The sequence below is a fragment of the Salvelinus fontinalis genome, chromosome 14, assembly GCF_029448725.1.
Source record: "Salvelinus fontinalis isolate EN_2023a chromosome 14, ASM2944872v1, whole genome shotgun sequence".
NCBI lineage: Eukaryota > Metazoa > Chordata > Actinopteri > Salmoniformes > Salmonidae > Salvelinus > Salvelinus fontinalis.
In genome coordinates this window covers 25,593,770-25,618,280 of record NC_074678.1, presented here as the reverse complement: position 1 = coordinate 25,618,280, position 24,511 = coordinate 25,593,770, and the positions used below count along the sequence as shown (strand labels likewise).

At 42.9% G+C, this 24,511-nt stretch overlaps 2 protein-coding genes across 4 annotated transcripts in view; one reads left to right on the top strand and one right to left on the bottom strand.

Moving 5' to 3' along the window:
• Nucleotides 1-24,511, top strand: part of ralgps2 (Ral GEF with PH domain and SH3 binding motif 2) — a 152,976-nt gene that overhangs the window by 91,528 nt on the left and 36,937 nt on the right. The gene's annotated exons all lie outside the window — the stretch shown is intronic.
• angptl1a (angiopoietin-like 1a) overlaps nucleotides 3,091-24,511 on the bottom strand; it is a 40,228-nt gene continuing 18,807 nt past the window's right edge. Inside the window, exons 2-7 of the mRNA XM_055861053.1 lie at nucleotides 23,157-23,416; nucleotides 22,748-23,076; nucleotides 22,206-22,497; nucleotides 5,893-6,086; nucleotides 4,858-5,128; nucleotides 3,091-4,653 (exon numbers count right to left, since the gene is read on the bottom strand). Of these exons, the coding sequence (XP_055717028.1) occupies nucleotides 4,466-4,653; nucleotides 4,858-5,128; nucleotides 5,893-6,086; nucleotides 22,206-22,497; nucleotides 22,748-23,076; nucleotides 23,157-23,364 (1,482 nt within the window). The 5' untranslated portion in view covers nucleotides 23,365-23,416 and the 3' untranslated portion in view covers nucleotides 3,091-4,465. The remainder of the gene's footprint in view (nucleotides 4,654-4,857; nucleotides 5,129-5,892; nucleotides 6,087-22,205; nucleotides 22,498-22,747; nucleotides 23,077-23,156; nucleotides 23,417-24,511) is intronic.

Genomic DNA, 24,511 nt, shown 5'->3' with positions numbered 1-24,511 from the left:
TTTATGTTTATTTCCTCTGCTCCATCCTTTTTATGTTTATTTCCTCTGCTCCATCCTTTTTATGTTTATTTCCTCTGCTCCATCCTTTCCTCTCTGGAAGCTGGCAGCACAGACTGTCTGAGCACTAACAAAGCCCAGGAATCCCCTATGAACTACAGCACCATCCATCTTTTTCTCTCACTCGCCCTTTCTCTTGCGCTCTTCCTTTCTCTCTCTCGGTCTTTCTGTCTCTGTGGTTGTTTTTCTGGATTTTATTGTAAGCCTGTTTTTTCTACCTGTGTTCCTTGAGGGCTAGATTCAAGGTTTCCTATTTTATTAAAGCTAGTAAAACCAGACTTCACTCATGTTTTTGGTTCCTGTTGTGGTTCATACAGGATGAATGTGAAAGGCAGGTCTCTCTCTCTCTCTCACACACACACTCTCTCTCTCTAGGGGTTTCTCAGCTCTGTAAAGACAAGTCAGATTGGTGCATTCTGTTTCACAGCATTATATATTTGCATGTATCTTCACACTGTGTGTGTGTGGAGAGAGATCCAGTCATGCTGGTGTCATTTCTGAGCACATTGCATTATGTTTCTCTTTATAGCCTGGCCAGCATCCCTGTCAGAGGCTTTAGAGAAGAGAGGAAAGTAATAAAACAGAGAGCTAAAACACAAAGTGTGTGTGCACAGGCACATGTGTTTCAGAGTACAGATCTATATTTTAGGTTTTGTGTGAAAGTTGTGTAGGGTGCTGGGCTGAGCTCTCTGGCAGACTGGGGGGAAAATGCTGCTCTGTGTGTTGTACAGCAGATCTGAAACACATTAATACTCGATCATTCTCTACTGCCATAAATCTACGACGTCGTTAGAGAAAGAAACTGAGGCAGAGGATGAGAGAGCGAGGGAGGCACAGTGCTGGCATAGAAGCAACCATATCCTAAAGTGTGTGTGTGCGTGTGTGCAGTGATTGATTGACTTCCCTCTCTGATTGTTATCATAGGCTGCGTTCACACAGGCAGCAAAATTTGGATCTTTTTTTCCACTTTATTTTTTTATCTATCAGATATTTTCAAATCAGCTGATCTGAATAGTCAAAAGACAGATTAGTGAAAAGTGTGTGTTTGTGTGCGTGTTTCTGTGTTCTTCAGTGGAATCCTGATCCTATGAGAGCTCTTTGTCCACCTGTGATTTTTCTCCTAAACAGGCAGTAAAGTAGAGGTTTGTTCATATGAGTGTGTGCAAACCAGAGATGTGTAATACTCATGGTACTAACAGGCAAACAAGCTTGCTCTGTTAACAAGAGGCTGTTCTCATTTGAGGTAGCTACTGTACCTTACAAAAACCCCTCCAGTCAAATTTTTAAAAATGTTGTACCTCTTTCCTCCAGCATCTTCACAGGGTCCTTTGCTGTTCTTCTGGGATTGATTTGTACTTTTCGCACCGAAGTACGTTCATCTCTAGGAGACAGAACGCGTCTCCTTCCTGAGCGGTATGACGGCTGCGTGGTCCCATGGTGTTTATACTTTTATACTTGCGTACTACTGTTTGTACAGATGAATGTGGTACCTTCAGGCGTTTTAGAAATTGCTCCCAATGATGAACCAGACTTGTGTTGTTCTACACTTTTTGGCTGATTTCTTTAGATTTTCCCATGATGTCAAGCAGAGGCACTGAGTTTGAAGGTAGGCCTTGAAATACGTCCACAGGTACACCTCCAATTGACTCAAATTATGTCAATTAGCCTATCAGAAGCTTCTAAAGCCATGGCATAATTTTCTGGAATTTTCCAAGCTGTTTAAAGGCACAGTCAACTTTTTATTTTTTATTATTATTATTATTATTTATTTTTTTATTATTATTTTTTTTCTTTTCTTTGGGGGGTGGATCAGCTTAATATTGCGTAAAGAATGTTGCTTCCAATGTAATTGTCTGCATCATTTCCAATCCCCCATATTTTTTGGGGTAAATATATATATCCATTCACGTATGCATACATATACACATATATACATGCACATACCTACATAGACATACATACTTTTTTTAAAGAGTATACCTTTATTATTATTCCCCGCAAACCCTACCACCGATCCCCCAATTGGAGTAAACTGATAAACAGGCACAGTCAACTTAGTGTATTTAAACTTCTGACCCACTGGAATTGTGATACAGTGAATTATAAGTGAAATAATCTGTCTGTAAACAATTGCTGGAAAATTGACTTGTGTCATGCACAAAGTAGATGTCCTAACCGACTTGCCAAAACTATAGTTTGTTAACAAGAAATTTGTGGAGTGGTTGAAAAACGAGTTTTAATGACTCCAACCTAAGTGTATGTAAACTTCCAACTTCAACTGTAAAACTGTCTTTGTACAACTGAAAATCTTGCATTTTACATGGAACGAATGTCGCTCTCCTTAATCCTGTGTTTTTTTCACCCCCCTTACCCTTCTCTCTTCTGTGTCCGTGTCCTTTTTATTTTCCATCTAGCCGCTATGTTCATGCCCTCGCTATGGTGATCTTTCTGTTAAACTTTCGTTTCCCCTCTACTTCAGTATCATCTTTCCCTGTTTTCTCTTTCTCTCCCTCCATTTTTACGTCTTTGTAGCCCTGACTACCAGCTCTCTTTTGCTCTCTCTCTGAACTACAATCTATCAAATGTATTTAAAGCCCTTTTTACATTAGCAGATGTCAGTGCTATACAGAGACCCAGCCAAAAATCCCAAACAGCAAGCAATGCAGATGTAGAACTACAGAAATGTGTTTTTCATTGTTCCTCCTCTCCTTGTCTTTAGAAAAGCTTTCCTATCCTCTTCTCTCTCCCCTCACTTCACCTCCTCTACTCTCTCCCCCTCACGTCACCTCCTCTACTCTCTCCCCCTCACGTCACCTCCTCTACTCTCTCCCCCTCACGTCACCTCCTCTACTCTCTCCCCCTCACGTCACCTCCTCTACTCTCTCCCCCTCACGTCACCTCCTCTACTCTCTCCCCCTCACGTCACCTCCTCTACTCTCTCCCCCTCACGTCACCTCCTCTACTCTCTCCCCCTTACGTCACCTCCTCTACTCTCTCCCCCTCACGTCACCTCCTCTACTCTCTCCCCCTCACGTCACCTCCTCTACTCTCTCCCCCTCACGTCACCTCCTCTACTCTCTCCCCCTCACGTCACCTCCTCTACTCTCCACGGCTGCATTCTTTCATTATGAACTCCTCCATAGACTCATCATCCTCCATTTTTACTACTTCTCTGTTCCTTACAGCTCTGTAATCAAACGTATAATGTAAATGCCAGCTGTGACCGAGCAGACTTACTAGTTTGACTGACTGTACACCATGTTCACTCAATGTCCTGGATGTTATTGACTGTTTGCCATGGCGTGGTTGAAGGAGAGACAGACCAGGTGAGGCTTGGTGAGAACAGAGGGTATTTAGAAACTGTTTTATTTAGTATTTAACTACATGGAAAGTGATGGCAGAGCGTGGCAGGTATGTACCTCCGTCAACTTGACGTTTGTCTGTACTGATGGGTGTTTGAATTTTTTTTACTGGAATAAACAAAGGCCATACCAGGGCAAACTTGAGCAGGGCCTGACTGACTATACTCATTATAAATACGTTGATAAATAACAGAAGGGAGAGACCATGGAGGAAACATTTGGCTTCAGCAGAATCGTACGTCTTAAATTAACTCTCGCAAATAAAACCAAATATATTTACATACCAAAGCGAGCTGGGCTGTTTCCACATCACAAAGCACATTGTTACAATCCGTTGCCTCTCTGTGGGAACCCCGAAACAACAAGCCCAAACAAAGCAAGAGAGGGGGGGAGAGAGTTAAACCTTTTGACTGTGGAACGGTTTTAACTAATGACATCATAAGGAACTTCTTATTAAATCTTTAGTACGCTGTGAAGAAAGGCATTCACTAGCAACAGACCCAGCTAGAGACGAGCAAAATAAAATGGCAAAATGAACCATTTATTTTCCAGTCAACATTTGTGAAATAAGCATCTGATATTCCTAATGTAACCACCTTCATAGCGTATTGAAGTGTGACATGGTGGAGGACCATACAGAGTATAACATAGTGACTGTTGTAGAAGGCCGTGGCAGCTAGCTCTGTGTTAGAGTTCATACTTTGTCTGTCCACTGCTGTCTTTCACAGCACTATCAAATGGCTGTCTGGCCATGCTAGAGAGGACTCAATAGAAGCACAGCTGAAACAATAGCAGAATGCTGTGTCATCTTCCCTTCAGAGAGGCTGAAGAAGAACCAGGGTTTCCATGGAGCAGTTTGATTTGGGATTTGGGCCTCGACAGTTGAAAACAGCTTCTCTGCTCCGCTTAAAAATGTAAGAAAGGAAAAGAATGTGAAGATGATGGGTAGCTTGGTGGAGAATTTGAGACGTCACGGGGTGGGAGGGTAGGGATTACGATGGGACAAAGGTCATGGCATAGATAGTGGGGTGGAGACTGTTCCAGGCTCAGTCGATAGGTCGTATCATTATGCGGACAGACTTGAGGGAGTACGATCCTCCTCCGTACTCAGCCCAGAAGATTCCATCCTGGAACTTACTGCGGTAAACCCCTCCGCTGTACCACACTCCATTCAGGTTGGTCTGACCACAGGCGTTGTACCACCAACCCCCCTTATGGAAGTGGGCACAGTTACCTAGCGATGGGAGAGGAGGAGAAAAGGGCTTAGTGGGACAGAATATTCTAGTGGTAGTTGTCACTTGAGCTGATATGTTACAGAGATGGACCACAGTACAAAGAAGCTTGAGCAACAGTGCTTGGGAAACTGTAGCATAGCAGTGTGTTGGTGTACTAGTTTTGTACTCGTATTCTAGCGTACACTGTTTTTCCCTTGTTTTACCTGAGAAAGCGTCCTTGTCCCTGTCCAGCGTGGTGAACATTTTCCCATTGTGGCTGCTGAGGGAGTCTCCAGCGTTTCCCTGGTAGGTGCCCAGTCTCAGGCGGTAGCCCTCACTCTCAGGCTCCAGGCGGAAGCTGCTGTACTCAGCATACACCTTCTTCCCCACCCAGTCCTCCAGCTCTACCAGCAGCTTGTAGTCCCCCTGCTTTCCCAGGTTAAAGATGTTCTCCAGACCCAGCCAGTATTCACCGTCTATGTTCCCAAAGCCTTTCTGTAGGGGGAGAAACACACAGCAGGTTATATTATATATGCTTTCCAGGTTCCAAGGCTTTCTAGTAAATGGTTAATGGTCTGTGAGTTGTGTGGTGGTTGTGTAGTTTCACACCTAAAGCATTTAGAATGTTCCGGTCATCCACCAACTAGCCTAAACGGCAGCAGTTTTTCTAGTCAGGAGCAGAAGGAACCACACCTATCTGCAGACAGTAGATACAGTCACGCTCAGAGGACAAAGAAATGGTTAGTCAGACGGTAGACTCCACTAATGTGATTTCTCGCCACATCATGTTAAAGGAAGCCAAACCTTCAGAATCAATGGAACATGTTGAATCTCAGTTGGAGACGATAATGTGTCAAAGTTCTGCCTCTGCTTTCCCAGTCAAGGTGAATTAACTGGCTGTGGCAGGGGAGAAAGACTATGGGGGCTGCACAGACACCACACACACACACAGACGCACACATTGGCAGGGCCAGGGCTTTCTCCAGAGTGATGGAGTGTGTTAGCAGCCCAGAGTGTGTTGGCGGAATGGTGTTGGTTATGTAACAAAAGAGGGAAGATCAGGGGGACGTGGAACTTCCTACATCAGGCCCCCCCTGTCCCTGCTGAGGTCACAGCTGATTGGAGGTTTGAGGGAGAGGGCTAGACTTTACAGGCCATGGGTTAGCACCAATGGCTCAGTAGTTAAAAATGTACCGATGGATGCAGATACTTTTGTTCTCTCGGTGTGTGTCAGTGTGTGATCGTCTGCGCTACACCACCTTGTAGTTCTCCCAGTTCCTGAAGAAGTTGACTGATCCATCCTTCCTCCTCTGTAGCACGGTCCAGCCTCCGTTGTCTAGGCTGTGTTCACACCAGGCCTGGATCAGCTGTTCATTACTCTCTGCCTTCAGCAGGTACATCCCACTAGTGCTGTGGCCCGCCTGGCGCACCTGGTAGCAGTCCTTAAACGGACCTGAGAGGGGGAGGGAGGAATGGGTCAGTGCCTGCGTTGTCATGGCACCCTATTCCCTATGTAATGCACTCCTTTTGACCAGGGCCCAAAGCCAATGTCTCTACTCTGTTAGTCTTTCAGTGCTGCTTCTATGACATAACATCCTCTTCACTAAACACCAAACAATATCCGGGCTCAGGTGAATAAGATGTCTTCTTTCATCACAGACACAAAATACATTATGTAGTGTTCGCTGAGGCGGGGGGGAGAGCACCAAAGATGGTGCCAAAGAGAGGAGAGGTCATGAGCAGATGAGCCCCTGCATTTTTCAGCATGTTTAAAAAAATAAATTATGTAGATTTAGATACACTTTGATTTTTTTCGTCAGGGACATATACAGGATGCTACCCTGTACAACACAACCTTCACTCCTAATCAAAACCTACAACCGGATTTTGGACGGAATTACGGAATCACCTGAAAGGTTTAAAACGACCAAAGATTATTATTCCAAAACTATACAGCAAAGGCTCTGGAAAACAACAGAAACCTGAAAACACCATCCAACCTGGAACTGAGTTAGTAATGTTTAGTCTAAAGCTTTATTTTATTTCCAAAGGCCAAGAAGAAAAATACATACTTTACTTTATAAGGACTCAATGCTAAATTAAGGCTGCCAAGCTTGATACAACTTCAATTAGCACTGACGTGAGAGGTGTCAAAGCCCTTTCCTGCCATTGTTGGGCTAGAGTCGCACAGTCTACTCCAACCAAATGGAGAAGCCTTAGAAGCTGCCTCCCGCTGTTCAGAGGTAATTAAAATACAGTGCCTTGTGTATGTAAAGAATGATAAGACACGAAAAGAGCACAAAATGAAGCTCCTATGGAAAATCAAGACACTTTTAGCTGACTATTATAAAAATGGAAACATCAGGAACCTCATCTTCCACATAGACCATCTCCTGGCATGGCACAGTGCTATATTGGCACACTGCCCCTCTGTTGGGGAGGTGTTACCGAGGGGTGGAAACTCAGGATAATAGACAACGAGGACTCTGAGTCAGCTAATATAAATCTCTATAAGTCTGGAACAGTATTTGTACATGGCAACCCCAAACAGTTTCAGCTGGACTCTAACCTAATCAAAGAATTAGCTCAGCAGGAGAAGCTCTCCCTGGAGAAAGATATCCCCACCCTGAGCGGATCAGACCAGCCCTCTTCATTATATAACCCCACAGACGAGCACCCCCAAGCGTAAAGTCAACCTCCCAGCACAGAGTACTACTCCCTCATTGAAATGAAGGATATGTTTACCCAGCTGGAACAGCAGGTGATTACACTACACTCAGCACAGACCCAGACAACAGTCCAGCACAACAACACCCCCTTAACCAGACCCGACGAGCTGGAGGGTGGAGAGAGACATATCTGTACTCTGGACTAGAGGTCGACCGATTATGATTTTTCAACTCCGATATCGATTATTGGAGGACCAAAAAAAGGCGATACCAATTCATCGGCCGATTTTCTTTTTAAGATTTTATATGTATTTTATTCTTTGAAATATATTTGTAATAATGACAATTACAACAATACTGAATGAACAATGGACACTTTTATTTTAACTTAATATAATACATAAAAAAAATCTATTTAGTCTCAAATAATGAAACATGGTCAATTTGGTTTAAATAATGCAAAAACAATAAGTGTTGGAGAAGTAAAAGTACACTATGTGCCATATAAAAAAGCTAACGTTTAAGTTCCTTGCTCAGAACATGAGAACATATGAAAGCTGGTGGTTCCTTTTACAATATTCCCAGGTAAGAAGTTTTAGATTGTAGTTATTATAGGACTATTTCTCTCTATACCATTTGTATTTCATATACCTTTGACTATTGGATGTTCTAATGGGTACTTTAGTATTGCCAGCCTAATCTCGGGAGTTGATAGGCTTGAAGTCATAAACAGCGCAATGCTTGAAGCATTGCGAAGAGCGGCTGGCAAACGCAGTTAAGTGCTGTTTGAATGAATGCTTACGAGCCTGCTGCTGCCTACCACCGCTCATTCAGACTGCTCTATCAAATCATAGACTTAATTATAATAACACACAGAAATACGAGCCTTAAGTCATTAATATGGTTAAATCCGAAACTAGAGTTTTGAAAACAAAACGTTTATTCTTTCAGTGAAATACGGAACCGTTCCGTATTTTATCTAACGGGTGGCATCCATAAGTCTAAATATTGCTGTTACATTGCACAACCTTCAATGTTATGTCATAATTACGTAACATTCTGGCAATTTAGTTCGCAATGAGCCAGGCGGCCCAAACTGTTGCATATACCCTGACTGCGTGCAATGAACGCAAGAGAAGTGACACAATATCCCTAGTTTAATATTGCCTGCTAACATTAATTTCTTTTAACTAAATATGCAGGTTTAAAAAAATCTATATACTTCTGTGTATTGATTTTAAGAAAGGCATTGATGTTTACATTCGTGCAACGATTGTGCTTTTTTGCAAATGCGCTTTTGTTAAATCATCCCCCGTTTTGGCGAAGTTGGCTGTCTTTGTTAGGAAGAAATGGTCTTCACACAGTTCGCAACGAGCCAGGCGGCCCAAACTGCTGCATATACCCTGACTCTGTTGCACACAACGCAAGAGAAGTGACACAATTTCCCTAGTTAAAAGAAATTCATGTTAGCAGGCAATATTAACTAAATATGCAGGTTTAAAAATATATACTTGTGTATTGGTTTTAAGAAAGGCGTTGATGTTTATAGTTAGGTACACATTGGTGCAACGACAGTCCTGTTTCGTGAATGCGCTTGTTAAATCACCCGTTTGGCTGTGATTCAATGACAAATTAACAGGCACCGTATCGATTATATGCAACGCAGGACAAGCTAGATAAACTAGTAATATCATCAACCATGTGTAGGTAACTAGTGATTATGTTAAGATTGATTGCTTTTTTATAAGATACATTTAATGCTAGCTAGCACCTTACCTTGGCTCCTTGCTGCACTCGCATAACAGGTAGTCAGCCTGCTACGCAGTCTCCTCGTGGAGTGCAATGTAATCGGCCATGATCGGTGTCCATAAATGCAGATTACCAATTGTTATGATAACTTGAAATCGGCCCTAATTAATCGGTCATTCTGTTGCAATTCTTCAGCCATTCCTGAACCCTAGACCAAAAACAAGCTATCAAATAATCTTGTGGTTTTCTTCGCAGCAAAATCTGCAGAGCTGGGATGGTTTTATCATATACAGTGGGGAGAACAAGTATTTGATACATTGCCGATTTTCCTACTTACAAAGCATGTAGAGGTCTGTAATTTTTATCATAGGTACACTTCAACTGTGAGAGGAAATCCAGAAAATCACATTGTATGATTTTTAAGTAATTAATTTGCATTTTATTGCATGACATAAGTATTTGATCACCTACCAACCAGTAAGAATTCCGGCTCTCACAGACCTGTTAGTTTTTCTTTAAGAAGCCCTCCTGTTCTCCACTCATTACCTGTATAAAAGACACCTGTCCACACACTCAATCAAACAGACTCCAACGTCTCCACAATGGCCAAGACCAGAGAGCTGTGTAAGGACATCGGGGATAAAATTGTAGACCTGCACAATGCTGGGATGGCCTACAGGACAATAGGCAAGCAGCTTGGTGAGAAGGCAACAACTGTTGGCGCAATTATTAGAAAATGGAAGAAGTTCAAGATGACGGTCAATCACCCTCGGTCTGGGGCTCCATGCAAGATCTCATCTCGTGGGGCATCAATGATCATGAGGAAGGTGAGGGATCAGCCCAGAACTACACGGCAGGATCTGGTCAATGACCTGAAGAGAGCTGGGACCACAGTCTCAAAGAAAACCATTAATAACACACTACGCCGTCATGGATTAAAATCCTGCAGCGCACGCAAGGTCCCCCTGCTCAAGCTCCTCTGGATGATCCAGAGGAGGAATGGAAGAAGGTCATGTGGTCTGATGAGACAAAAATAGAGCTTTTTGGTCTAAACTCCACTCGCTGTGTTTGGAGGAAGAAGAAGGATGAGTACAACCCCAAGAACACCATCCCAACCGTGAAGCATGGAGATGGAAACAGCATTCTTTGGGGAGGCTTTTCTGCAAAGGGGACAGGACGACTGCACCGTATTGAGGGGAGGATGGATGGGGCCATGTATCGCGATCTTGGTCAACAACGTCCTTCGTTCAGTAGGAGCATTGAAGATGGGTCGTGGCTGCGTCTTCCAGGCAGGTGTTTGCCTTTCTATGTCCAATCAATTGAACTTACCACAGGTGGACTCCAATCAAGTTGTAGAAACATCTCAATGGAAACAGGATGCACCTGAGCTCAATTTCGAATCTTGTAGCAAAAGGTTTGAATACTTAGTTGAACTTACAGTTGAAGTCGGAAGTTTACACACCTTAGCCAAATACATTTAAACTCAGTTTATCACAATTCCTGACATTTAATTCCAGTAAACATTACCTGTCTTAGGTCAGTTAGGATCACTACTTTATTTTAGGAATGTGAAATGTCAAATTAATAGTAGAGGGAATTATTTCTTTCAGCTTTTATTTCTTTCATCACATTCCCTGTGGGTCAGAAGTTTACATACACTCGATTAGTATTTGGTAGCATTGCCTTTAAATTGTTTAATGTGGGTCAAACATTTCGGGTAGCCTTCCACAAGCTTCCCACAATAAGTTGGGTGAATTTTGGCCCATTCCTCCTGACAGAGCTGGTGTAACTGAGTCAGGTTTGTAGGCCTCCTTGCTCACACACGCTTTTTCAGTTCTGCCCACAAATTTTCTATGGGATTGAGGTCAGGGCTTTGTGATGGCCACTCCAATACCTTGACTTTGTTGTCCTTAAGCCATTTTGCCACAACTTTGGAAGTATGCATTGTCCATTTGGAAGACCCATTTGCGACCAAGCCTTGAACTTCCTGACTGATGTCTTGAGATGTTGCTTCAATATATCCACATCATTTTCCTGCCTCATGATGCCATCTATTTTGTGAAGTGCACCAGTCCCTCCTGCAGCAAAGCACCCCCACAACATGATGCTGCCACGACAGTGCTTCACGGTAGGACTCATTTTACTGTGGATATAGATTATTTTGTACCCGTTTCCTCCATCTTCACAAACTTTTCGCACCCAAGTACGTTCATCTCTAGGAGACAACGCGTCTCCTTCCTGAGCGGTATGACGGCTGCATTGTCCCATCGTGTTTATCCTTGCGTATTATTGTTTGTACAGATGAACGTGGTACCGTCAGGTATTTGGAAATTGCTCCCAAGGATGAACCAGACATGTGGAGGTCTACAATTTTTTTTATTTTTTCTTGGCTGTTTTCTTTTGATTTCCCCATGATGTCAAGCAGAGGCACTGAGTTTGAAGGTAGGCCTTGAAATACATCCACAGGTACACCCCAAATTGACTCAAATGATGTCAATTAGCCTTTCAGAAGCTTCTAAAGCCATTACATCATTTTCTGGAATTTTGCAACCTGTTTAAAGGCACAGTCAACTTAGTGTATTTAAACTTCTGACCCACTGGAATTGTGATTATAAGTGAAATAATCTGTCTGTAAACAATTGTTTTTAAATATTATTTGTGTCATGCACAAAGTAGATGTCCTAACCAACTTGCCAAAACTACAGTTTGTTACATGAAATTTGTGGAGCTGTTGAAACACTTAGGTTGGAGTCATTAAAACTTGTTTATGTAAATTTCCGACTTCAACTGTACATATAAAGTGGGAAAAACTGTATGTGAACATAATTATAGTGAACAGTGTTCAATGACTATGTACTTAGGGCAAAGCAGTCTCTAATGTTCAAGGCAGGGTATTGGGCAGAGGCTGTTTATACAGTGCAATGGCTTGGCGATGGAAGCTGTTTATCGGTCTCTCGATCCCAACTTTGTTGCACCTGTACGGTCTCCTCCTTCTAGATGGTAGGGGTTGAACCGGCTTTGGTCGGGTGGCTGAGGTCCTTTATGATCTTCTTGGCCTTCCTGTGTCAGCGGGTGCTGTAGATGACCGGGAGAGCAAGCAGTGTGCCCCCGACGATGCATTGAGCTGACCCCACCACCACCTGTAAAGCCCTGCGGTTGTGGATGGTGCAATTGCCATACCAGGCAGTGATGCAATGCGACAGGATGCTGTCAATGATGCTCTCAATAATAAGTGAAATAATCTGTAAACAGTTGTTGGAAAAATGACTTGTGTCCTCCACAAAGTAGATGTCCTAACCGACTTGCCAAAACTATAGTTTGTTAACAAGAAATTTGTGAAGCTGTTGAAAAACAAGTTTTAATGACTCCAACCTAAGTTTATGTAAACTTCCAACTTCAACTGTATATATTTTTTTAAACCTTTATTTAACTAGGCAAGTCAGTTAAGAACAAATTCTTATTTACAATGACGGCCTACCCCAGCAAAACCCAGACAACACCGGGCCAATTGTGCGCCGCCTTATGGGACTCCCATTCACATCCGGATGTGATAGAGCCTGGATTTGAGCCAGAGACTGTAGTGACGGCTCTTGCACGGAGATGCAGTGCCTTAGACCGCTGCGCCACTCGGGAGTGTGTGTGTGTGTGTATATATGTATGTGTATGTATGTGTATATATATATATATATATATATATATATATCAGCAAAAAAAAGTAACGGCCTTTTTTCAGGACCCTGTCTTTCAAAGATAATTCGTAAAAATCCAAATCATTTCACAGATGTTCATTGTAAAGGCTTTAAACACTGTTTCCTGTGCTTGTTCAATAAACAATTAACATGCGATTGTGGAACGGTCATTAAGACGCTTACAGACGGTAGGCAATTAAGGTCACAGTTATGAAAACTTAGAACGCTAAAGACGATTTTCTACTGACTCTGAAAAATACCAAAAGAAAGATGCCCAGCGTCCCTGCTCATCTGCGTGAACGTACCTTAGGCATGCTGCAAGGAGGCATGAGGACTGCAGATGTGGCCAGGGCAATAAATTGCAATATCCGTTCTGTGAGACCCCTAAGACGGCGCTACAGGGAGACAGGGCGGACAGCTGATCGTCCTCGCAGTGGCAGACCACATGAAACACCTGCACAGGATCGGTACATCTGAACATTACAACTTCTGGACAGGTACAGGATGGCAACAACTGCCCGAGTTACCATAAGAACGCACAATCCCTCCATCAGTGCTCAGACTGTCCGCAATAGGCTGAGAGAGGCTGAAATGAGGGATTGTAGGCCTGTTGTAAAGCAGGTCGTCACCAGACATCACCAGCAACAACGTCGCCTATGGGCACAAACCCACTGTCGCTGGATCACGCAGACTGGCAGAAAGTGCTCTTCACTGACGAGTTGCGGTTTTGTCTCACCAGGAGTGATGGTCGGATTTGCGTTTATTGCCGAAGGAATGAGCGTTACACCGAGGCCTGTACTCTGGAGCAGGATCGATTTGGAGGTGGAGGGTCCGTCATGGTCTGGGGGCGGTGTGTCACAGCATCATCGGACTGAGCTTGTTGTCATTGCAGGCAATCTGAACGCTGTGCGTTACAGGGAAGACGTCCTCCTCCCTCGTGTGGTACCCTTCCCGGAGGCTCATCCTGACATGACCCTCCAACATGACAATGCCACCAGCCATACTGCTCATTCTGTGCGTGATTTCCTGCAAGACAGGAATGTCAGTGTTCTGCCATGGCCAGTGAAGAGCCCGGATCTCAATCCCATTGATCACGTCTGGAACCTGTTGGATCGGAGAGTAAGGGCTAGGGCCATTCCCCCCCAGAAATGTTCGGGAACTTGCAGGTGCCTTGGTGGAAGAGTGGGGTAACATCTCACAGCAAGAACTGGCAAATCTGGTGCAGTCCATTAACTTAATATAATACATAAATAAAAACTATTTAGTCTCAAATAAATAATGAAACATGCTCAATTTTGTTTAAATAATGCAAAAACAGTGTTGGAGTAGAAAGTAAATGTGCAATATGTGCCATGTAAGTTCCTTGCTCAGAACATATGAAAGCTGGTGGTTCAATATTCCGACTTCTTCAATATTCCCAGTTAAGAAGTTTTAGATTGGAATTATTATTGGAATTATGACACGTCGACTATTTCTCTCTATACCATTTTAATTTCATATACCTTTTGACTATTGGATGTTCTAATAGGCACTTTAGTATTGCCAGCCTAATCTCAGGAGTTGATAGGTTTGAAGTCATCAACAGCGCTGTGCTTCAGGCATTGCTTTGAGCTGCTGGCAAACACAGGTAAGTTTGAATGAATGCTTACGAGCCTGCTGCTGCCTACCGCTCAGTCACACTGCTCTGTTAAATATCAAATCATATACTTAATTATAATATAATAAACACAGAAATACGAGGCTTTGGTCATTAATATGGTCAAATCTGGAAACTAATTTAGAAAACAAAACGTTTATTCTTTCAGTGAAATACGGAACCGCTCCGTATTTTATCTAACGGGTGGCAACCCTAAGTCTAAATATTGCTGTTACATTGCACAACCTTCAATGTTATATCATAATTATGTAAAATTCTGGGAAATTAGTTTGCTACGAGCCAGGCGGCCCAAACTGTTGCATATACCCTGACTCTGTGTGCAATGGACGCAAGAGAGGTGACACAATTTCCCTAGTTAATATTGCCTCTGTCCAGTGTGTGTTCTTTTGCCCATCTTAATCTTTTCTTCATATTGGCCAGTCAGAGATGGCTTTTTCTTTGCAACTCTGCCTAGAATGACAGCATGCTGGAGTCGCCTCTTCACTGTTGATGTTGACACTGGTGTTTTGCGGGAACTATTTAATGTAGTTGCCAGTTGAGGACTTGTGAGGCGTCTGTTTCTCAAACTAGACACTGTAATGTACTTGTCCTCTTGCTCAGTTGTGCACCGGGGCCTCCCTCTCCTCTTTTTATTCTGGTTAGGGCCAGTTTGCGCTGTTCTGTGGAGGGAGTAGTACACAGCGTTGTACGAGATTTTCCGTTTCTTGGCAATTTCTCGCATGGCATAGCCTTTATTTCTCAGAATAAGAATAGACTGATGCGTTTCAGAAGAAAGGTCTTTGTTTCTGGTCATTTTGAGCCTGTTATCGAACCCACAAATGCTGATGCTCCAGATACTCAACTAGTCTAAAGAAGGCCAGTTTTATTGCTTCTTCAATCAGAACAACAGTTTTCAGTTGTGTTAACATAATTGCAAAAGGGTTTTCTAATGATCAATTAGCCTTTTAAAAATGATACATTTGGATTAGCTAACACAACGTGCCATTGGAACACAGGAGTGATGGTTTCTGATAATGTGTCTCTGTACGCCTATGTAGATATTCCATAAAAAATCTGCCGTTTCCAGCTACAATAGTCATTTACAAAGTTAATTGTGTCTACACTGTAATTCTGATCAATTTGATGTTATTTTAATGGACAAAACAATTTGCTTTACTTTCAATAATAAGGACATTTCTAAGTGACCCCAAACTTTTGAACAAGTGGACAACTTTGTTTTACTCCTCTTAACAATTTTAATACTTCCTGAGACATAGCCATTATTTACCATTATACACCTAGGATTACTATAAATAACTAATTGTGTAAGATTCTCCAAAACTGAAATATTACAAAAGGTTATGTCGGCATTTAAAAATCCATAGTGTGTAGCCTTCCATCAACTAACCTAATGGACAAATAAACATGGCATAGGCGAGGCACTTTCAGGGGGCCACATCCCATTATGTCTGAAAAGGGTAATCAATAAAGGCTACCGATAGCCTACTGTAATTTCTTATTATGAGGAAAAAAATAGTAGGCTACCTGGTACTCGCAAGACTGTCCCGAAGATGCCTATTTTTCCCGGTGACATCAGTGCCATGAATAGGATAGAATATTCTGCATGCTATAGACAAGACTGAACACACACTTGCATCATTAGCGAAGAGACCGAGCAGGCAGGCCTGCCCAAGGGGGGGAGAGAGGTTGGGGTAATCTGCATCTCGCAATTTCTTGCCTTGCAAATTAACCAAAATTGCCTGAAGTTCACCTCTTTCCCTCTGGTTTTATTTGAATTACACAACTGTCCTTTTATAGCCTATCGACTATAACACATAACATGTTTTGCGATAAATGCACTGTGATTTTAAGGGTGGGGGTATGAAACAAAGTTTTTCGGTTAGGGGTTTTTCTTAACGTTAAGTATCCCAACTTTGTTGAAACATTTTAACGCTTAAATGTTGACAGCCCTACCTATTGACCTGGCACAGTAGTTGTGGCCCTACAGTACTCCCAGCTGAAGGGTTTATATAAGGCAGACGCCGGCTGGCCCACAGCAGGCCTGAGAGTGGCCGATTAGAGACAGGTAGTGGCAGTTTGACCTTGAGATTAGTTTGACGTTCCTCGCCATTACACTTTACCCAACGACTGACCAGAGATTCTTCTGTCCTCCGTAATCAAATGCTCCATCTGTCTTCTCAGTTTCACCTCACTCCTTCCCCAGGACATAGCCCTAGCTCATTATTCTAGTGAGTGACAGTTGCAGTAAGTTCATTGTCAGCCATCTGTTTGTTTAAAACCGCTCTGCGGTCTTCAAACCACCACGGTCAAATCTCCAGTCATAATAAAATGCTCTTTCCCTATCTTTCAGAGGCATTTCCAATAAGTATTATCACCCTGCAAATTGGTTTCATGCTGAAAATGATCTTGCTCACATGGGAGATGTTGTGTTTTTGTGGGCACTAGTCTGGAGAGAGTTTGAGTCGGATTAGGAGAGGGTCTCTCAGCTTTCTGCAGCTGATTACTACTTCCGACTGTAATCTAGGCCTGGCCAACCAGATGGATTTGAATAGGTATAGTATACAGTGCAAAGCCCCAACCCTTTACCCAGTCTTCACATTTTGCTGCCTTAAAATTCTATCTATAAAGGGATTACGTTGCATTTTTCCTCTACACAACCTACTCAGCATTTTCAAAGTAAAAGAAAGTTAGAGGAAAATTGTCCAAATAAATCAAAAACCAGTGGTGGAAAAGTACCCAATTGTCCTACTTAATTAAAAGTAAAGATACCTTAATAGAAAATGACTCAAATAAAAGTGAAAGTCACCCAGTAAAAGTCTAAAAGTATTTGGTTCTAAATATACTTAATTATTAAGCAAAGCAGACGGCATGATTTTCTTGTTTAAAATTTTTATGGATAGCCAGGGGCACATCAACACTCAGACATCATTTACAAACAAAGTGTTTGTTTAGTGAGTCCACCAGATCAGAGGCAGTAGGGATGAATAGGGGCGTTCTCTTGATTAGTGCGTGAATTGGACCATTTTCCTGTCCTAAGCTTTCTAAATGTAATATACTTTTGATTGAGGGGAAATGTATGGAGTAAGAAGTACACTATTTTCATTAGGAATGTAGTGGAGTAAAAGATTTCAAATAAAAAAGTACAAATAACCCCCCAAAAACGTCTAAATTAGTACTTTAAAGTATTTTTACTTTACAGCACTGTAAAAAAATATATATATTTCTTAATTGCTTATGTCTTCATACCCAGAGTTAATATTTAGTGGAAGTACCTTTGGCAGTCTTTTACAGCTGTGAATCTTTTTGAAAAATAATATACCAAGTTTTCACAACTCTTAGTATAATGTCCATTTTGTTTTTGTTCAAATTGCTCAAGCTCAGTAAATTTGGTTGGGAATCATTGATGGACAGCAATATTCAAACCTTGGCTCTGATTTGAGACTAGACCACTCAGGAACATTCAGCACCTCTTGGAAAGCATTTCTGGTGTGTCTTTGGCATTCAAATGTGTTTAATTGTCTCGGGGTGTTTTCCTTTTCCTTTTTACATGTGCTTTACTCCTTTCATATTGATTTAGATTGTTACAAACTCCCCAGTCCCTGCCAATGACGAGCATACCCGTAACATGATGCTGCCACAACAATACTTAAATTCTGAGGGTTTCACTCTGTATTGGTTTTTAATTTAGGCCAAAAAGTTAATCAAATCAAACTTTATTCATCACATGCGCCAAATACAACAGGTGTAGTAGACTTTACTGTGACATGTTTACTTACAAGCCGTTAACTTTATTTCTTGAACTGCATTGTTGGTTAATAAAATATTTACTAAATAACTAAAGTAAAAAATAATAAGTAACACAATAACGAGGCTATATACAGGGGATACTGGTTTGTCAAGGTCATTTGTACAAGTAGGTAGGGGTAAAGTGACTATGCATAGATAATAAACAGTGAGTAGCAGCAGTGTAGAAACAAATGGGAGGGTGTCAATGTAAATTGTCGAGTGGCCATTTGATTAATAGTTCAGCAGTCTTATGGCTTGGAGATAGAAGCTGTTAAGGAGCCTTTTGGTCCAAGACTTGGCACTCCTGTACCACTTGCCGTGCGGTAGCAAGGGGAGCAGTCTATGACTTGGGTGACTGGAGTCTTTTTTCAATTTTTTGGTCCTTCCTCTGAAACTGCCTGGTATAGAGGTCCTGGGTGGCAGGGAGCTTGGCCCCAGTGATGTACTGGGCCATACGCACTGCCCTCTGTAGCGCCTTGCAGTCAGATGCCAAGCAGTTGCCATACCAAGCGGTGATGTAGCCAGTCAAGATGCTCTCAATTATGCTGCTGTAGAACTTTAGGAGATTCTTAGGACCAATGCCATATCTTTTCAGCCACCTGAGGGGGAAGAGTCATTGTTGTGCCCTCTTAACAACTGTGTTGGTGTGTTTGGACAATGATAGGTCCTTAGTGATGTGGACACCGAGGAACTTGAAGCTATCGACCCGCTCCACTACAGCCCCGTCAATGTGAATGGGGGAGTGCTCAGCTCTCCTTTTCCTGTAGTCTACGATCAGCTCCTTTGTTGCTCCTTGCTGATGTTGAGGGAGAGGTGGTTGTCCTTGCACCACTGCCAGGTCTCTGACCTCCCTATAGGCTGTCTCATCGGTGATCAGGCCTACCACCGTCATGTTGTCGGCAAACTTTATGATGTTGGAGTCTTGTGCAGTCGTGGGTGAACAGGGGAACGCAGGAGGGGACTAAGCATACTCCCCTGAGGGGCCCCTGTCTTGTGGGTCAGTGTGGTGGATGTGGTCCTTACCCTTACCACCTGGGGGAGGCCAATCAGGAAGTCCAAGATCCAGTTGGAGGGAGGTGTTTAATCCCAGGGTCCTTAGCTTAGTGATGAACTTGGAGGGCACTATGGTGTTGAATGCTGAGCTGTAGTCAATGAACAGCCTTCTCACGTGTTCCTTTTGTCCAGGTGGGAAAGGGCAGTGTGGAGTGCAATAGAGATTGCATCATCTGTTGGGGTGATATGTGCATTTGAGTGTGTCCAGGGTTTCTGGGATAATGGTGTTAATGTGAGCCATGACCAGCCTTCCAAAGCATTGCATGGCTACAGATGAGAGGTACGTGGCGAATGTCATTTAGGCAGGTTACCTTGTGTTCTTGAACATAGGGTGGTCTGCTTGAAACATTGTAGGTATTACAGACTGGGTCAGAGGTTGAGAATGTCAGTGAAGACACTTGGCAGCTGGTCAGCGCATGCTCTGAGCGCATCCTGGTAACCCATCCGGCCCTGCGGCCTTGTGAATGTTTACCTCTTTAAAGGTCTTACTAATATTGGCTACGAAGAGCGTGATCACACAGACGCAGGATTTTCTTATAAGCGTCCAGATCAGTGTCCTGCTCCTTGAAAGCGGCAGCTCTAGCCTTTAGCTCAGTGCGGATGTTGTCTGTAATACCTGGCTTCTGGTTGGGATATGTACGGTCACTGTGGGGACGTCGTCCTCAATGCACTTATTATTGAAGCCGGTGACTGATGTGGTAAACTCAATGCCGTCAGATTAATCTCGGAATATACACTATATATACAAAAGTATGTAGATTTGACTTTTCAGCCACCTGTTGCTAAGGTGTATAGAATCGAGCACACGCCCATTTAATCTCCATAGACAAATATAATGGCCTTACTGAAGAGCTCAGTGACTTTCAACGTGGCACTGCCATGGGATGCCATCATTCCAACAAGTCAATTCGCCAAATGTCTGCCCTGCCAGAGCTGCCACGGTCAACTGTAAGTGCTGTTATTGTGAAGTGGAAACGTCTAGGAGCAACAATGGCTCAGCCGCGAAGTTGATATATGTTGCCGTAGGAGTTGTGCAAGGTTGGTAGAATCTTATTCAGAGCTGTAATGTCTGCTTAAGATGCTTCCACCAAGTATTAACACTGGAGTGTGAAGACGTATGCAAACAATACATGCTTAATTTGTATTTCTTAGTATTTTGGAAAATGTTCTGTCATTTTGCTTTTGCTTTGAAAATGTAGGTTGTGTAGATCAAGATGCAAATGTAAATGACTTAAATGTAAATCCCTTTTTAGATGACATTTTAAGCATAAATGAAAAGACTAATGCAAGGGGTGTCTGGACTTTTACTAGCGATTCTATTGTATATATAAACAGATAAAAACAGATAATAACAGATAAAAACAGCTCTATCTGCAGTTAATCACTGACCAGACATCCACACCACTGAAAACAGAATATAAAAAGGCCCATATTATGAACATATATGTATGTATATATGTATGTATATATGTATGTATGTGTATATATATATATGTATGTGTATATATATATATATATATATATTTATGTATATATATATATATATATATATATGTATGTATGTATGTATGTATGTATGTGTGTGTGTGTGTGTGTGTGTGTGTGTGTGTGTGTGTGTGTGTGTGTATGTGTGTATATATATATATGTATGTGTATATATATATATGTATGTGTATATATATATATGTATGTGTATATATATGTATGTATGTGTATATATATATATGTATGTGTATATATATATATGTATGTGTATATATATATATGTATGTGTATATATATATATATGTATGTGTATATATATATATATGTATGTGTATATATATATATATGTATGTGTATATATATATATATGTATGTGTATATATATATATATGTATGTGTATATATATATATATGTATGTGTATATATATATATATGTATGTGTATATATATATGTATGTATGTGTATATATATATGTATGTGTATATATATATATGTACATACACATACATATATGTATATACACATACATATATGTATATACACATACATATATGTATATACACATACATATATGTATATACACATACATATATATATATATATATATATATGTATATATATGTGTTCATAATATGGGCCTTTTTATATATGGGCCTTTTTATATTCTGTTTTCAGTGGTGTGGATGTCTGGTCAGTGATTAACTGCAGATAGAGCTGTTTTTATCCCCACTGTATGTCTGCCTGGTCTCAGAAAAGGCTTCCTTAAACTGGCCCATATGCCAGAATATGCTTGCATCATCCAGCCAGAGGTCAGGTTATAGCCTGGCTCTGACCAGCCAGCCGTGTGAATGTGTTGTGTGTTTGTGACTGTGAGTGCCTGCTCAGTGTTGCACTGCAGTTAGAGCATTCTTTATTTCAGTTTGTAGATATGCCAATCCTCACAAAGGCCCATTTAAGACAGCACTGAGTTTCGTCCGGCCATACACCCAAAAATACATATTCACGCCCAGAGCGCAGATTAACCCATACTCTCAGGTCCAAGTGTAATTCTCCAGAACTCACTCCATATAGATACACACACACACACACACACACACACACACACACACACACACACACACGCACGCAGCAGTAGGTTATAGCCAGTCCAGCTGGCACTGAGAGGAATGTGTGATCTCACTGCGCTGTCTGTCCTGCCAGGGATGAACCCACCGGCCCATTGTCCAGACCGTTTCCCCTTTCACCAGGCATTCATCAAATTACATGCACCATTGGCCGCCGCAATTCTAATTTAGCGTCTCCGACAATTAGACATGTGTAATGTCTGCCCGGCCTACTGTGAGTTTAGCTTCTGCCTAATTCAGAAATTGCCATACCAGCACTGCTTCCAACCAACTCGACATGCTCTGGTAAATGGACACAATTATTCAGTCTTTGTCTCATTAACGCTAACCACCCCTCCCGGGGTTATTTGGTACGTACCGTCTGAGGTGAGCGTGCCCTGCGGTGGTGGCGGGTTGAGTCCAAATGGGGAGGCGGTGGGGGAGTCCATGCGTGACCCCCGCGGGAATGCCCGGTTGTTGTGATCCCTCTGTATCTCGTTGGTGAAGCGGCTGTTGACGGGGATGTTCTCTGGGACCACCTGGACCAGCGGGGGGACCACCTGCATCTCACTGCGCCCCAGGGTCCGCAGACACTGCTCCTCCAACGCAGCGATCAGCACCGATTGGTTGTTCACCACCCCTGCCATCGCGGCAAAACGCCCTTCCAGCTCCTTGTGGCAGGACAGAGAAGTTAACATAAAGACCAGAAGTGTCTTGATATATTTCTAACAGATATTTTAGCAACATTACATGTGCTGTAGGCACATCTAAATATTGTCCCCAGCTATATGTGCTGGCCTTCTAAAGTTCCATATTATAGCAGTGTTGTTCTGCTTCTAGCACACTCCTTCATTCGATTTTACCTCTACATGAAAGTAACATTAACCACGTTGCATTTAAGTTCCACCTTGGCATTCTAACCTTGTAGCGCGAGGCTAACCTCAGCATCTCTGAGGTGACGTTGAGAACCCGGTTCTCCAGCTGGGCCAGCTCTAGAGAGTTGTCTCTCTTCCTGATGATCTCGTGAAGCAGCTGCATGTAGAGCTGGGTCACCCTGGAGTTCATGTTCCTGCTCTCCTTCCTGAGCAGCTTCATCTCGTTCACCATGTTGCCGTCCACGTCCACCACCAGCTGCAGGGTCTCAATCTCCCGTCTCTGCTTGGACAGCACCTCTCTTACGTCAGCTATGTCCATCCGTGTCACACGCTCCTTGTCCGGCTCGGGGCCCGTTGCACTGGCACAGATGGGGCCTGATGATGGGCATTAGATTAATTCGAAGTCACGTGACAAGATGTAAAATAGATGTCTTCACAGAAGACTAAACACTAACCTGTGATCTTCTGCTGGGGAATCAGAAAGGTGTAGGAGCACTTCTTGGCGTCCTCTGTTGGAGTTCGTTTGGCCCTGAGCAGGGGATAGGCTAGAGAAACCAGGGAATGTCTGGAGCCCCTGCACTGGCTCTGCTCCAAGAAAGAGAAGCAGAGCAGGGCACACAGGCTCCACGACACTCCCTGCCTCACCCCCACCACACCCTGCATAGTGTACTTCTACTGGCTGGCTGGATGACTCCTGGACTTCCTCTGGGCTTCTCTGCAATGGATGAAGGAACAGGATTTGGTTGGAAGTAATGGCTTACTGTTCCCAACAATTAAATTGTTGACAACAAAGTACCAGAAGTGCTAGTCATGTATATTTTATCCCTAAAAAGGGAAAATAGTTTGGCAGCAGAATCATTCATAACAACAAAGCAGGATGTGAAGAACACACGTAGCTTGCACACACAGGGTTGGAATTCAACAAATGTTTACAGCTAATTACTAGCAGACATTCCCTCAGTCAGAAGTAATAGTCAGGCTTGCCAACAGTGGACATTTACAGTATACAACTTAAACACCAGGTTGGGGTAGACGTTATGTGAATGCCCTGGCGGAAATGGTCAATGATCGTCAATGATCCCCACGGCAGTCGGTTAGTCATGCGGCAGAATGATTCAAAATAAGATGTTTTAGCACTAAAGCCAGAAATTTCATCCAGAACAATACTCGGACAAAAAGGGTTTGTGTAATGATCTGAAACCAAGCAGTAGGAGGGCTAGCTGGTCTCACAGGGAGCTGGGGAACAAATTGCTGTTCAGTCATTCTGCAGGAGGAGGTCTGGATGTCTGTTCTCTGTCAGAGCTGATTTCTAACACCCAGACTGCTGAGTCCCCTGGGCTTCCCTGGTGCTGCAGGGCTCTGAGACATACTTCCTCTCCCTGCAGATGGGGCTGTGTTAACAGGATAGTTCTATGAGCGAGGAGAGCTCTCTGGCTGGCTGCTCCCTCCCAGGGTTTAACCCCCGGACTGCCCCCAACCCTCCACCCCGCCCCACTGCCCCCTCTTTACCCCTGGCTGTACCTCCTTCGTCTGTTCTGGCTCCTCCTGCCAGACAGGTTTTGTAAACACGCACCACGAGGCTCCAGACACGAACACACACACACACACACACAAAAAACACCCAGACACACTCGCACACACAGACAGTGGCACCACAAGGCTCCAGACACCAAAGCTCACAGGTATGTTAAGTAAAAAATGTAATTTATCTCTGGAAGTGTCTGATGCCCCCAGCCCTGCCCACCACTCTGTCCTAGTTCCCTGGCCCTTCTCAGACTCCTGTATCCTCTCTGACCCCCATTGTAGTTTT